Source organism: Vidua macroura, chromosome 12 (genome assembly GCF_024509145.1).
Source record: "Vidua macroura isolate BioBank_ID:100142 chromosome 12, ASM2450914v1, whole genome shotgun sequence".
Lineage (NCBI taxonomy): Eukaryota > Metazoa > Chordata > Aves > Passeriformes > Viduidae > Vidua > Vidua macroura.
The window spans coordinates 20,209,907-20,223,546 of NC_071582.1; the positions used below are offsets into that span (position 1 = coordinate 20,209,907).

Here is a 13,640-nt window from a genome sequence, read left to right on the forward strand (position 1 = left end):
AGTCTGTACTGATCACTCCGAGTAGTTTTGGGATGAAAAAATTTATAGTCTGTTATTAGCCCAAATGGACTACAAAAAAATCAAAGCACAGCCATTGCATGCACACAAATGTTCTTTTGTAAGCACTGAGAAGTGGGTAAGAAAATTCAGATGCGATCAGTGAAAAGGGACATCAAGATGTGATTCAGAGGCAGTTTTCATCTGCTCTGTGAAGGTGCAAAAATATTGGTAAGTGCAAATGATCTTTGATCAGCTCTATTTATGTGGAAAATGTACCAAAACATTGTGTGTGAGATGTTTTGATCTCTGTTTGTAAACTCAGACCTTCCAACTTGCAGCCCAGATGACAGGAAAACTTCTGCCCAATGGGAAAGTGTCAGTTCCTTCCTTCGAAAAACATTTTCCCAGCTCACTCTTGGGCTGTATGGAACAGAGAGGTTTTGTTGCCTGCTTTTGTTGCCTCCATTTCTTGTTCCACATCCACTTGTGAAGTAATTTGTAAGTTTCAAAAAACAATCAGCTGAGCTTTCAGACTTACCTCTATCTAGAAGATACCAAGAAAATGCAAATTCAAAGGGGAGTCCATTCCTCAGAGACCAAAACCAAGTTAGTGTAATGGGCCTGGTTGTGTTGCTCTGGCTGACTGATTTCTATCTTTATTCACTTTTTGAATATAATTTTTTTACTTTCATCATGGTTTCCCACAGCACAGCTACATCTTCCATTTTTTAAGGTTACTTTAGTTGAATTTCCTATGTTTCTGCCTTTCACATCACCTCCAGACCTAAAACTGACACTGATATCTGTTATCAAAGAGACTGCATTTCCTTCTTGCTGGCTTTGACAAAAAGAGCCTCTCAAACCTGCTCAGAGCACTCTGAATCTGCCAGGTCTCTTTGGTGACTCTTCAGCTGCATCTCACGGCTCCCTGTATCAGAGCAGGGCTTTCCCCTTTTGAGCTGTTTCTGGGATCACCAGGACAGTCCTCCTGGCTGGCTTGGTCTTTCTTTCCCCTGTCTATGTCTCTTTACTTCAGGGGTAGCTGAGGAATTAGTCAGAGCTACAGCGGGATATTCCCAAACTTCTTAAAATTAACTCTGCTAAGAACTTTTGGATAACTGAGGTGAAACAAAGGGAAAAAACAATAACCATGAAAGAGTTCAAAGGCTGGGAGAATTGGAATCAGTTTCTTCTATGTCTTGACTTCATATTCAACTTTTGCTCAGGCAAAGCCCTTTTCTTTTTTAGGGAATGTGATCTATGGTACTTTGAACCTGGTTATGCAGTCAAGGGATTAAGTGAGTCTGAGGTCCCTGAGCTCACCTGAGTGTTCTTGGCCAGGTAAAGCATCAAAAGAGACCTGACAGCATTACTGCAGCGGGGCAGGAGAGGCCAGAGGACTGAGGATAGAAATCAGTGGCAAGCAAGGCTCTTGTAGCTCCCCAACTTCTAAGACAACTTGTTTTACTTTTATTTTCAATTAATAATTCATGCCCTGCCAGCTACAGGCCATGCTCAGACCCACCTGCACAGTGAGGGTGCCTCTCCTCGTCACCTCTGCCTCTGCTCCTCGCCCTTCTCTGTGGGTTTGAGACATTGGGTCATGGACACAAATGGGAAACCAGTGAGGAGAAAATGCATCTTCCCCCTGCTCCCGGGTAATTCATGAAACCAGACCCTGCAAACCATTCCTGTTGCTTGTGATACTCCAGTTAATTGGACAACTGCTGTGCCAGGAAACCTCTCCCCCACCTACAGCAAGTAAAATTTATACTGGTGGCTGGTAACAAGAACATCTTGATAAAATGGTTGAATTTATTTTATACCTAGAAATGAAAAGAGCTCTTAACAAAGGGGGGTAACTGATATGCTCGGTAAATCAAGGATAAAAGGACACAGGCTCTATTGAAGATTTTTTCCCCTCGTCTTTTCTTTTTAAACCTTTTGATGAGGTGCCCTGTTGCTTTGAGATGAGCTTCCACTGAAGTACTTTTGGAATTATCTCAAAGAGAAATGGATCATTTAAATGAGTGAAAGCCCCCAAACCAGATCCTCTATCTCCAGCCTTACGTTCATTTTTTATATTAAGAATTTTGTGAAATTTATAAAATAATTTTACTACCGAACCACGGGCTTATAACACAAAGAAGTCTCATCCATTTTTTCCCCTGCTTCCTTGTGAAGTGGTGAAGAATGATATATTTAGAATAAAGATGAAAGTTAGTATGTAGAAGAGAGGGAATACTCTAATAAATTTGTACCTTGTGTGTTTAGAAAACACCTACAGGCAATGATGCTTCCAATTTCTCCAGACCTACCTGGGACTTGGGTCCTTCAGGGAAAATTCAATTGCAGATAAGATAAGGTGCTCCTTTCTATTTACTCTGTTTTTTCTTGTCAGACAACAGAGAGAATTTTAAAGGTGTAGGACAGGAGAACAGGCTTCCACTTTCTTAATATAAAAATGAAGATATTTTTTCTCTCCTCTATGCTTTTTTCAGGGAACAAGACATATGGTATGTGCCAGAAGGAAGCCTGTTAGGGCTGGAATATTCAACAGACTGGACCTCTAAGTGTTTATGACCTCTAAAGGACCATAATCATGGCCCTTCTCATTCTATGGAACAGTAAATGGGTCATTTTACTCAGTGAGTAGGCACAGAGCAGGCTAAGACTGGTCTGAGTCTGTGTGTGGGTGTTTGTACTGACCAAGAGATTATCCATTACAAAATTTGGTGTGCATTTGCTTTGCATTTGAATAGCTTTACAGCACTATAATTTATACTTATTTTTCCTAAGTGCTTGAGCAACTGTTCATTGTGTGCTACAAGGGCTGACTTTTACTCAGTGTGCAGGTAGGTTGTAAAGTTTTACTCTGATGTAAACCCTGGGAACAGTTTGTACCCCTGTGGTAGAGAAAGCATTATGGTGAGAAATTCAGGCATGCCAGACAAAATTATGGACTTACAGACCCAAATGAAGCCTGTGTTTCAGTACTTAAGTGCCTGGATTCCCACTGAGCCCAGCCAGAGATCCATACACATAAGCACCTCTATAAGGATATATTTGAAAGGCATTAATTGTGCTTTTAAAATGCAATTTTGATACAATGCCAACAGAAGATGCAAATAGCTACAGATGCACAGTACTGGGATAAATCTTGGAAAGCTTTAGAGAATCCAATTCCAAAAGCTGAAAGCTCTTCTAGTAAGAGATCACCACTGCTGTAGTTTCCACACTTTGCAGCATGTGATTGGCTTGTGTGGGATCTACCAATATAGTGAAGAAATAGAGAAATGTCAAAATGGATTCTTTCATTTTGGTGATGAAGTGCTTGCTCTACTTGCCAGCATGCAGGGTTCAATAAAAGCAGACAGGTCTTCAAAAAATAGCAGCATAAATAGATGAACTCTTTAAAGTAATATAAGTTCTGTCATCTGGATGTGAAATATAGACCTAAGTGCCTGCTGAAGTAAAAGCTGACCACACATTCCACAGAGAAGTGTTAAAAGTTTTCTTGGAGTGTCTTAGGCTGAGAAATGTTTTAACTACAACTCTCCTTGCCACAACACACAGAATGGAAGCATTTGAAGTTAAACTCATTTTTCAAAAGAAGAAAACAAAGCATCCATAAAGAAACAAAGGCGTAGCACGGGATGAGGTCTCTAGGTGGCCACTGCTTTCAGGGAAGCTGCAATTAGCTGTGCAAGGGAGAAGGTGAGGTTACTTGTATCTAAATAGCATTTATAATGATTTCAGCAGCTAAAATGCTGATGGGTATGTGCAGGGAGTTGGTTTCAAGATTTCCTTGTGAGACACAAGGTCAGGATTCCTGTGGTCTCCTGTCATATTTAATTCATATCCTCTGGCCTTCTCCACCATGTTTATTGAATTACAGAAATAAAATTCAATGAACCAAAAACAAAAGAGAGAGAGGACATGGCAAGTCCCGCTTTCTTTTATGTCCCTCCTGCACACCTGAGTTCACTGGACTTATAGGAGAACATGTTGGAGCAGAATTTGGAAGGAGGGGGAGGTACAAGTTAGTATAACCCCTCTCACCATCCCCATAATTACATCCAGATAATTTATTGCAAGCTGCAGCCATTTCCACATGGGAGCGAGGATCCAATTTCTACCATTCAAGACTCTCCTTGGTGCTTTTTAGGGCTGATCTGTGCACTCCCTGTGTGTGTTTGCCAGGTTCCTTCTGGTCACAAGCGAGATGGCAGCAGAACAGCTTTAGAAAACCATTCTTCAGAAGAGCGTTCTGGCAATTCATCACTTCAGTGCTAAGAGGAAACCCTCAAATATGTTAAAAGTCCCAGTTGGAGGGAAGTGCCCTCTTGGTGTGCTTGTAATGAGGATTCCCTGCAACCATCCGAGTTAAACTGATACAGCCTTTATCCTCCTTTACAAGTGGGATGCAGGAAGCAAAGCATTCCCAACAGGCCTGTGGAGCAATGGGGAGTAGGTCTGTGATTTTGGGGAGGATTTTGTTGTGTCTCCTTTACCATTATCCTGTTTCCATTGCCCTGTGTGCTGCCTCCAAGAACTGCCTGGTTTGGGTCGTGGATCCCTCAGCCAAATCCATACTCAGTTCTGCAAGGTGGTTCAGAACCCACAGAGGTAAAACAGAGCCATCCCCCCATGCTGTGGGGGGATCAGAGCAACACCTCACACAAATACCCTGATACCCAATAACAGTTTTACAACTTTGTCATTTGGGTTTTGAGCCAGACATATGCAAATCTGGCTCTTGAGTCTGACCCAAAACATTCACAGAAAAAATAAGGCAGAAGATGTTTTGAAATTCTATCCTAAACTGCAAGCTCACCACTATTTAGCTTGGGCATTTTAATTTTTGGAAATGCCACAGCTAATAAATAATGTATTTTCTTTAAGCTACCATATAAATTTTTATTTTACAACTTGAATCTGCTTAAATCTCCAACAATTAAGTGCTCTCCTCACGAACATGGCAGCCTATGGGATGGCTGCCTTTTCACTTAATACATTTAATAAAGGTGACCAGATGCTTTGTGTTTTTAATGGCTTGTTCTGCATCCCAACAAAATGTCCCTGTTTTGGCTGCGAGAGCAGATGATTCATCCTGAAACCCAGCCCAGCTGCCCTGACACAGGCAGGGTGAGTTAAAAACCCACCATCTGTGCTGGAGGAGTGGGCAGGAGGAGTGCTTTGTCAGGAAAACACTGTCCTTCCTTGGGCACTACATATTCCAGGCAGCCAGTAATCCCAAAGTCCTGTGGGTCCAACCCCTCTGCCTTTGCAGATAAATTCAGCAGCTATAACCCCTCTCCCACCATTTTTTCTTCCTTTTCCCCTTCCTGAGAAGCCCCTCAGACTGCTCTGCTCTAGGGTCACAAGTAGATCAAACATTGCTGTAAAATATAAGATGTTGCTCCTGGTTTTATTCTTTCCAATTATATGGCAAAATTCCTGCCTGTGTGGCTGCCTCAGCCAAGCCTCATACTCGAAAAAGCAAGAGGGATTCATTTCTGGCTTTTGTGAATAATTAGCTGTGCCCAGCTCTGCATTAACAGCACTGCTCTGCCAGCTCTGCCAGAGGACACATCCTGAGCTCGGAACCGGCGCTCGCCCCATTCAAGGGCAAAGCTCGACCCCAGGCAAAGCTCCCCTGCTGCCTCAGCAAGAGCCAGGCAGGGATATCTGAAGGGAAAGCCTGGCTTGGAGTGTGTCATTGGGATAGGGCACTTCCAGTCTGGTTCTGGCCCCACAACCTTTTCTAGCTCCCTCCTCCCTGCCCGGAGCATCCTGGCAGGATAACGCCCCGGGTGGGAGGGGAAGGTTCCCAGCAACTTTTCTGCACAGCCTGTGTTCTGCAGCACTTGAAAGAACCATTGCAGCTCATCTGGCATGCACACGAATGACAAATATGCTTCAGAGGCAATAAATTAGCAATTTCAAGGCTTTACTTCCCCTCATGGACTAATTGCCAGAGATTATAGTATATTATGTGAGAGCAATGATACTAATGCCTAAATATGCTTCAGTGATTATAGAGCTATCCTCAATAACCAAGCTGTTTAAATGTCAATGCAAGAAAGCTCTTTATTATGAGATTAAATATTATTTTGAAGCAATGCAATAGGAACTTCCCAGGCTTTCTGCCTCCACTAATGCTGCCTTGGGGCAATGTATATTGGACAAGGTATGCTTTTTTAAAATGTGTACAGTAAAGGGTCCCTAAATGCTTTTGTGCTGCAAATTTGGACAGCATTCCTAATAAGAAGGAGGATCTTGGCATCTTTTTTATTTTGTAGTTGTTGCTAACATGCTGCTGCCTTCATCCTTCCTTGACTTGTGTATCAACTACTGTATAGAGAAGATAAATTCTTGTTTTCTGATTGTGGAGTTGGGAATCAAACCTCAAAGACCTTTTCCTTCCCCCTCTCCATTCCCCTCTCTAAGTACCATTATCTTGCACAGATGCTTTTGAGTCCAGCCCCTCACACCTAAATAAATCTGGCATTGAGACAACCCCTGGAAATCAGTGGAAGCTCCAACTTTCAGGTTCAGCTGCTGACATGAGGCAGAGAACAAAAGTGTCTTTAAGCCATAGCTCCAATTGCACAGCTCTGCATATGCCAGTTGAGGGTCACAAGCTCAGGTGTGGAATTAGAAGGAAGGGAGGCAGAAATGTCTTTGGCATCCCACTAATCTCATACAGGACATCCCCACTACAGATCTGTCCCAGCTGTGCAGCCTGTGCCTTGATTTCTAGTGAACTTAGTAATTATAATTCATAATTGTTATAATAGTATAGAAAACATAGATAGGCCTGTGGGGACAGATAATGTAAAATGAAGGACAGAGAGAGACAACTTTTTGTGAAGTTTGGTGGAATTCTCTCTTTAAAGTATTTTTTTTCCTTTAGGAAGTATTGTTTCTTAAACACTACTGCACTTCTACTCCACAGTGTGCTTCTGAGGGGGAGGAGCTTCATATACAGATAACCAGGGAACTTACTGGCAAGAATTCCATTTTGCCCAGCCTTAGCAGGACTGGACACCTGGATCCATGTCCCAATACTTTCTGCTGCAATTGTTAACTCTGAAGTTATGATGTTTTCATCTTGGCTTGTTTCTTCAGCCATTTTACATCTCAACTATAAAATGCAATGCTTGTTTACCTCAGAATGTCTGCAGCTCTTTCTGATGCTTGGTAAAAGACACCTGCCACACAGGCTCAGAAAAGACATAAATTGCTCTATCATTTGTAACATTTTAAAATATCTTCATCTATTAAAATCACAGTGTGATTGACAAGGAACATGCTGAATGGCCATGAGAATTCTTTCTTGCTCTTCCAGGCAGACAATAATCTGACACCTTTTTTGTTATGTCTTGACTTGGAATATACTATGGGAAACGATATCTTTATAACAGCAATAAAGTTAGAATAGAGATGTTAACTAAACAACCAACAGCTACAGACTGACACTGCTCAAAGGACAGCAATGTGGACTTGGCACAGAATGGGCAAAATGACCCACATTTGGCTGCTTCTGTGCAAATATAATTTCAAATCAGATGAAACCCCTCTTTTATTTTTGCAGCCACTTTATGAAAGCCCTCCCCACGCCCAGCCCCACTCACCATGAAGCCTGGGGCGCAGATGCAGCTGCCAGTGATGCTGTCACAGTCGGCCCCGTTGTGGCAGGGACAGGGCACCTGGCAGCCCTCGCCGTAGTAGCCCACGGGACACGTCTCGTTGCAGTAGAGCCCAGCCCAGCCAGCCTTGCAGCTGCACTCCCCAGACAGAGGATGACAACTAATGAAGAGACAGATGTTAATGAGATGTGGGCAGGAAGGAAAAACACAGCCCAGAACATTTCACGTGTCACACTCAGAGCAGGACAAGCCTGGAAACTCGTTAGGTTTTGGTGGATATGAGCAGCTGTATAATTTGGGACATGAGTAGAGAATCTGGTGCTAAATAGCCCCGCATTTCCAAACATCAGGAACTGCCACAGCACTGGTTAGTGTACACCTTGAAGTTTATGCTCTTCCATTCTCAAATCAGTGTGACTTGGATTACTGGCATCACCCACACCATTAATCCTTACAAGCTGTAGACAGATACATGCTGCACTATTTGGCTGTAATGCAGCCAGCTAAAGATGTTCAGGGATAGAAGTTCCAGTGGGTGGAGGAATCAAGAGAGCTGGGAAGATAAACCTGAGTTCAAGAGCACAGCATTTCTATTCTATTCTATTCTATTCTATTCTATTCTATTCTATTCTATTCTATTCTATTCTACTCTACTCTATTCTTTTTCTATTCTATGCTATGCTATGCTATGCTATTTATCCCATCCCATCCCATCCCATCCCATCCCATCCCATCCCATCCCATCCCATCCCATCCCATCCCATCCCATCTCATCCCACTGTCATTTGTGTTTTAAAAGTGAGTGCCACCTCAGCAGAACTTTCCAGCAGGCACAGGTAGGAAGGAAAGTGCTTTGGAAGGGGAAAACTCTCCTTGGAAGAAAAGTTTTGCAAGAAATATTCAGCCACAGTGACCAGAACTGATCAGCACCTGAAGCCTTGGGATTTACTTGGGACAGGAGTTAACAGGAGCCCTGGGACTAAGTCACAGCTGTACAGGGAAATGAGTCAAGCTCCTTTTTGCTGCATAATGAACAACATGAATCCTCTGGCTTTCATTTCTATTCAGTCAATTCCACACCGTTGTGAGAGCACATGGAAAGAAAAGGAGAAAGGAGAATCGAGCCCAAAAGAGCAGACAATGCCTGGTCCCTCTGCATCCCTAGGGGGAACACTCACCCCTCTGCTCCTCCTGTATGAAACTGTTTATCTTTACTGGCACTTTTCCTCCTTGAGGTTTCCTCAGGGCACCACCTTCCCACAGCAGCAGGCTGGGGCTAGGAGAGGAGGAGAGGGAAGGCTGGAGATGGGTTAACTCCTGGTTTGAAGGGATGGAGGATTCTGTGGGATGTTGTCTGAGGCCAGCTGGGAGTGTGAGGCTTCACCTGAGAGCTCAACACGCTCTGTGGCCTCTGCACCTCAGCACTGCACAGTAATGGCACTGTGCAATCCTCAGTGAGAGACACGAGAAATAATATTGCCAGAAATCCTGTTTTCTTTACTCTCAGAACAAGAAGAATAGACTTCTGCAAGGTAGGATCTCTCTCTGTGCCTGAGTTTTTTGCATCCCAGAAACAATTTCTTTTTCTTTACACTACATCCACTCTCCCTCACTAAATGCCTCTTGCTTTGAAGCAGTGGCCACAGTGAGGCTGCAGGGCTCCTCCTTCAGCCTTGTCCTGCACATTATTGACTCAGATCAAGGCAGAACTCCATGGAAGCTCCATGGGGTTTGTTACAGTTTAAGACTGTAGACATGACTGAATGGGTTTCTTTACACCTATAAAATTAATATTGTATATGTTAATTTTCAAGGTAACCTCATAAAATGTAATTTCCAGCTATGTTTCAGGCAATTTCTGTTAGGAGAGGTTGGTCATATAGTGTTGCAACTAAAAAGGATCAAATTTTTAAAGTGTCAAATGTTTCATCATAAATAGTGTTTTGTTGACTAATTAAAACAATTCATCAGCATAGCAAACTACCATCCATGACAAAGCAGTCCCTGAAATGATGGTTTTCACAAAGCACCTCTTAACATTCAGATAAAAATAACAAAAGCTCATGTTTCCCTCCTGTGTCTATTAATCATTACCTAATAGGAGCAGAAAGCTCAACATTAAAGAAGGATTTTAAAATGAATTTTGTGTTGCTCTCTTTCCACTACTACTACATGTATCGTGTGCTTCCATGAGAATTGCATCTGGTGGGTAAATTAAATATTTCAAAGGTAATATATGACCAGGGCAGTTTGAATCAGACTCTGACAATTCAGCAGAAAATGCTACACTCACTCAGAATTTGAACTCCGAGGTTGGCTCCCTCATCAGCAGGGACAGCTTTTCTGCATGGGATACAAGCTATGCATTAAAAAACTCATTCTGATGTGCACTAAAACAAGAATCAAAACCAAACAGGCTTTCCAGAAGAATCTACTGGAGACAGGGAACTTGCACTCCAAAACAAAGGCCAGTAGAAGTCTGAGGGCATATTCTGACCCATGAAAGCTTTGCCCACATTTTAGGGGACTGTGAGCCAGAAAATCCAATGCAGATGTTTGGGTCCCTCCATCCACATAATCTTCCCATTGAATGAAGGATAATTTTGTTATCAGCCTGAGCAGATTGGGGTTTTGTTTTTCTCCTAACTCCAAAGCACTTGTTTGACAATGCAGGTGCCTGATGCAGCGTTAACTTCAGGAGGACTGAGATTTAGATGCTTTCCCAAAATGCACAAGGCAGCTGTTCTCTTCCCAATCCTGCCAGGGAATCTTGGCCACCTAACTGACTCTTCTGCCTTCATTTTCCCCCTTTCTAAAATGATGCCATTCTCCCTTTGGAAACCCTTTCAAGATCTGCAGTTGATATCACTAAATAGTGCAAAATTTTTTCTATTAATTCTTTTTTCTCTCTGGTTTGTATGAACTATTCCACTAATTAAAGTAAGCAGAGTTACATACTAAATATATTGCAGCTCATGATGTAGAAATAGTGTATGTGTATGTTTGTTAGGGAGGCTTCTCTCCTGCTGGCATTTTGTACAACCACATTCTGGTCAAATTATGTACCTAGATATAGAACAGAGCCAGGAAATTCATCTATCACCCATCCGAACATCCACGTATCCAGACTGCCCAGTGAATTAAATTCTATTTTGGACTGAAGCTGAAATGTTTGAGGCAGAACAAAGCTTGAATAGGAGATGGAAATACAGCTAGAATTTTTTTTTAATATCTGTATAATTCCTCCCCTCCTGTTTTGAGTGCACCTTCTCAGGCCATGTAGCCATGGAAGATTTTGCCAGCAGGGGTCACAGTGCATGTGAGGCATTTCTCCAGCGCCCAATAAACTGAAATTAATGAACAGAATTCCTCTGCAGAAGGATCGCTGAAGGATGGGTGAGAGAATGGGAGGGTTCCAAAAGGATCCCAAAGGCAAACCCACCAACATCTGTTTTCCAAGCCTTGCTGGGAGCAGCGAGGAAACCTCACACTCTTCAAAGAGTTTGGCAGTGTTATCCTTTGTAGTTTGCGTTGAATCTTAACGACTTTTATTTCTTCAACACTCCTGCATTGCAGGAAGAAGCAGAGCAGAAACCAGGAGTGAACACAGGCAGCCAAGTGTTCCTGTGGCTCCAGGCCAAGCAGAGGTGGATCAGAGCTGTCCACACACACATCAGGGCTGACAAGGAAAGGGTTCCAGGGCTCCTGCTGCACTTTGAAAGTTACTGTGCAATCCCTGGCTTTTGAGCCACATTTACAGCAATAAATGATTTATTTTAAAAATTTTTATTAGCTGAACTGAAAAGCATAAGGGCATTTTTGACCTTTAAATTTTTAAGCATCTAATTTTGAGGAAGTCTGAGGAAAGCAGGTAAATTTCTCAAGGCAAATTAGAAGTGTTTTAGACAGCACAGTCTGTTCCAAATTCTGAATTTGTTCTCCACACATCTTTCAGCCAAAGCAACACCTTCCCAGTGAATTTTCTGACTTTCTCTTTATACAGCAGCACCAGTCCTCTCATTTTTGTTATCAGCAGCCTAATCCTCATTTTACAGTATTTTCTGTTTTATGGTGTCCACACTACATCCAGTCTCCCTCACTAAAATGCCTCTTGCTTTAAAGCAGTGGCCACAGTGAGACTGCAGGGCTGCTCCTTCAGCCTTGTCCAGCACATTATTGACTCAGATCAGGGCAGAACTCCGTGGAAGCTCCATGGGGTTTGGCCCTGCACATCTTGCCAGTGTTGGGGCAGAACTGGAGCCTCTGGAGATCTGCCCATTCCATTTGCCTTTGTCCCAGTGGCTTCCTTCCTTCTCACATCTCTGACCTGGGAAAGACATTACCAAGGGCACATGGCTCCCCAGGCTGGCTCCACACCAGTGCTCAGGAAGGGTGGGTGCCCAGGGCTACTCCAGCTGTTCATTTCCCTCCCTGCCTGACAGAAGAACAGGATTATTCCCTTCCAGCTATTGTAGGCTGTCTCAACAGGGACTTTTTGCAGAGGGGAGTTTTTTACAGGTGTATCCTTTCCTGTGGAAGGACAGTCCAAGTCACCACCACGTTCTAAATCAGCTAATTGTGGGGCTGTTCAAAGTCCTGTACAAAGTGCCTTTCAGTGTGCTTTGATGCAGAAATTATTGGATGGTGTCCTTCAGCCATTACCATGCTGGAGGTTAGACTAGATGATCACTCTGATCTCTTCAGACATTAAAATAGATAGATCTATGAAAATGGAAAAGCTGATTGTGTATTTCCTACTGTTCCTCCTCAGCTACTCCTCAAAGCCCTCAGAACTTTCCATTCCAGTCAACTCTCCAATAACCAGATCAAATGAGACAAATCCAGGGACAGGAGTTTCCTTCACCTTTTACAAGTGTTTAATAATTACCCTCCACACTTGGGGATGACAGCAAGAAGCCAAGGGAAAATAGATGGCTGTGGGTAAATGAATCACTTTGGAAGAGCCCAGTTTCAGTACAAACACTCAGGGAGGAATGGGAAGAGGTGGGTGGGCAGAGAAGTGCACTGTATGGGACTGGTTAAACAATCAGCACAAAGATTTGTTCAGAATATGGACTGCCTTTGGAAAAGGTCATTTTCCACCAGCTCTGATGCTCCTTGGCTCAGCAATTGACAGCACTCTGCAGAGCTGGTGGAAAAGTGGAGAGCTGAAATCCCGTGGATGAATGAAAGAACATTTACTGACCTACAGCTTGCTGGTATCTCTTTGTTCCATAACAGCAGTGATAAGATTTAGGGAAAAGGGAGATTTTATCAACAGAGAGACCAGACTCATTTATTAAGGAACCAGAGATTCCATCTCAGCAGAGGATGCTGCAAGGGACGCTGACAGAGCAGAGTTGGGAGGGAAGGAATAAAATGTTCCCATCAGACAGCAAGCAGGCACAGGAGAGTGTGTAGGAATGACCACATGCCCAGAAAAGAGCTGGGAGAGGATTCAATCCTCCCCCTTTCTCAGCTCTCTCAAACCTCTCTGAGACCTCTTCTTTTCTCACAGCTGGAAGGTGCAAGTGTGTTCTTTCAGGAAAGATCCTCTGGCAAACTCACAGAGTACCTCCCAGGTAGTTCTGAATAACACAGGGTGAATTCTTTCACCCTCCAACCCACAGTCTTACCTCACCTAAAAGTCTCTTAATGAATTGAGCATGTAGCTGAGAAACTGCAGCCAAGCTCAGCCTTGCCTGTGGCCTGCAGTCCTTCCACTCTATTTCTACCTTTATGGAAACAAACAGGTTTCTGCAGGCTCAGGAGGGGTGAAGACACAAGTGTCAGCTGCTGCCCACAAGAAGATTCTCACCCTCCTGTAGACCTGAAAACAGTTTACACTGAGGAGCAATTCAGCTTGGATTTACCACAGGTGCTGCAGTGATGTGACACGTAGGAATTCATCCCTCGGCTCACTCTGCAGTAATTCCTGAGGCATCCCCCAACACAGCACTAACCTTTAGTGTGTAATGTGCAGCT

At 43.3% G+C, this 13,640-nt stretch overlaps 1 protein-coding gene across 20 annotated transcripts in view; it reads right to left on the reverse strand.

The window, feature by feature from the left end:
* MEGF11 (multiple EGF like domains 11) overlaps positions 1 to 13,640 on the reverse strand; it is a 271,786-nt gene that overhangs the window by 66,372 nt on the left and 191,774 nt on the right. For all 20 annotated transcript variants that reach the window (XM_053988365.1, XM_053988361.1, XM_053988362.1 and 17 more), the window contains one exon: positions 7,641 to 7,815. In XM_053988365.1, the coding sequence (XP_053844340.1) occupies positions 7,641 to 7,815 (175 nt within the window). The remainder of the gene's footprint in view (positions 1 to 7,640; positions 7,816 to 13,640) is intronic.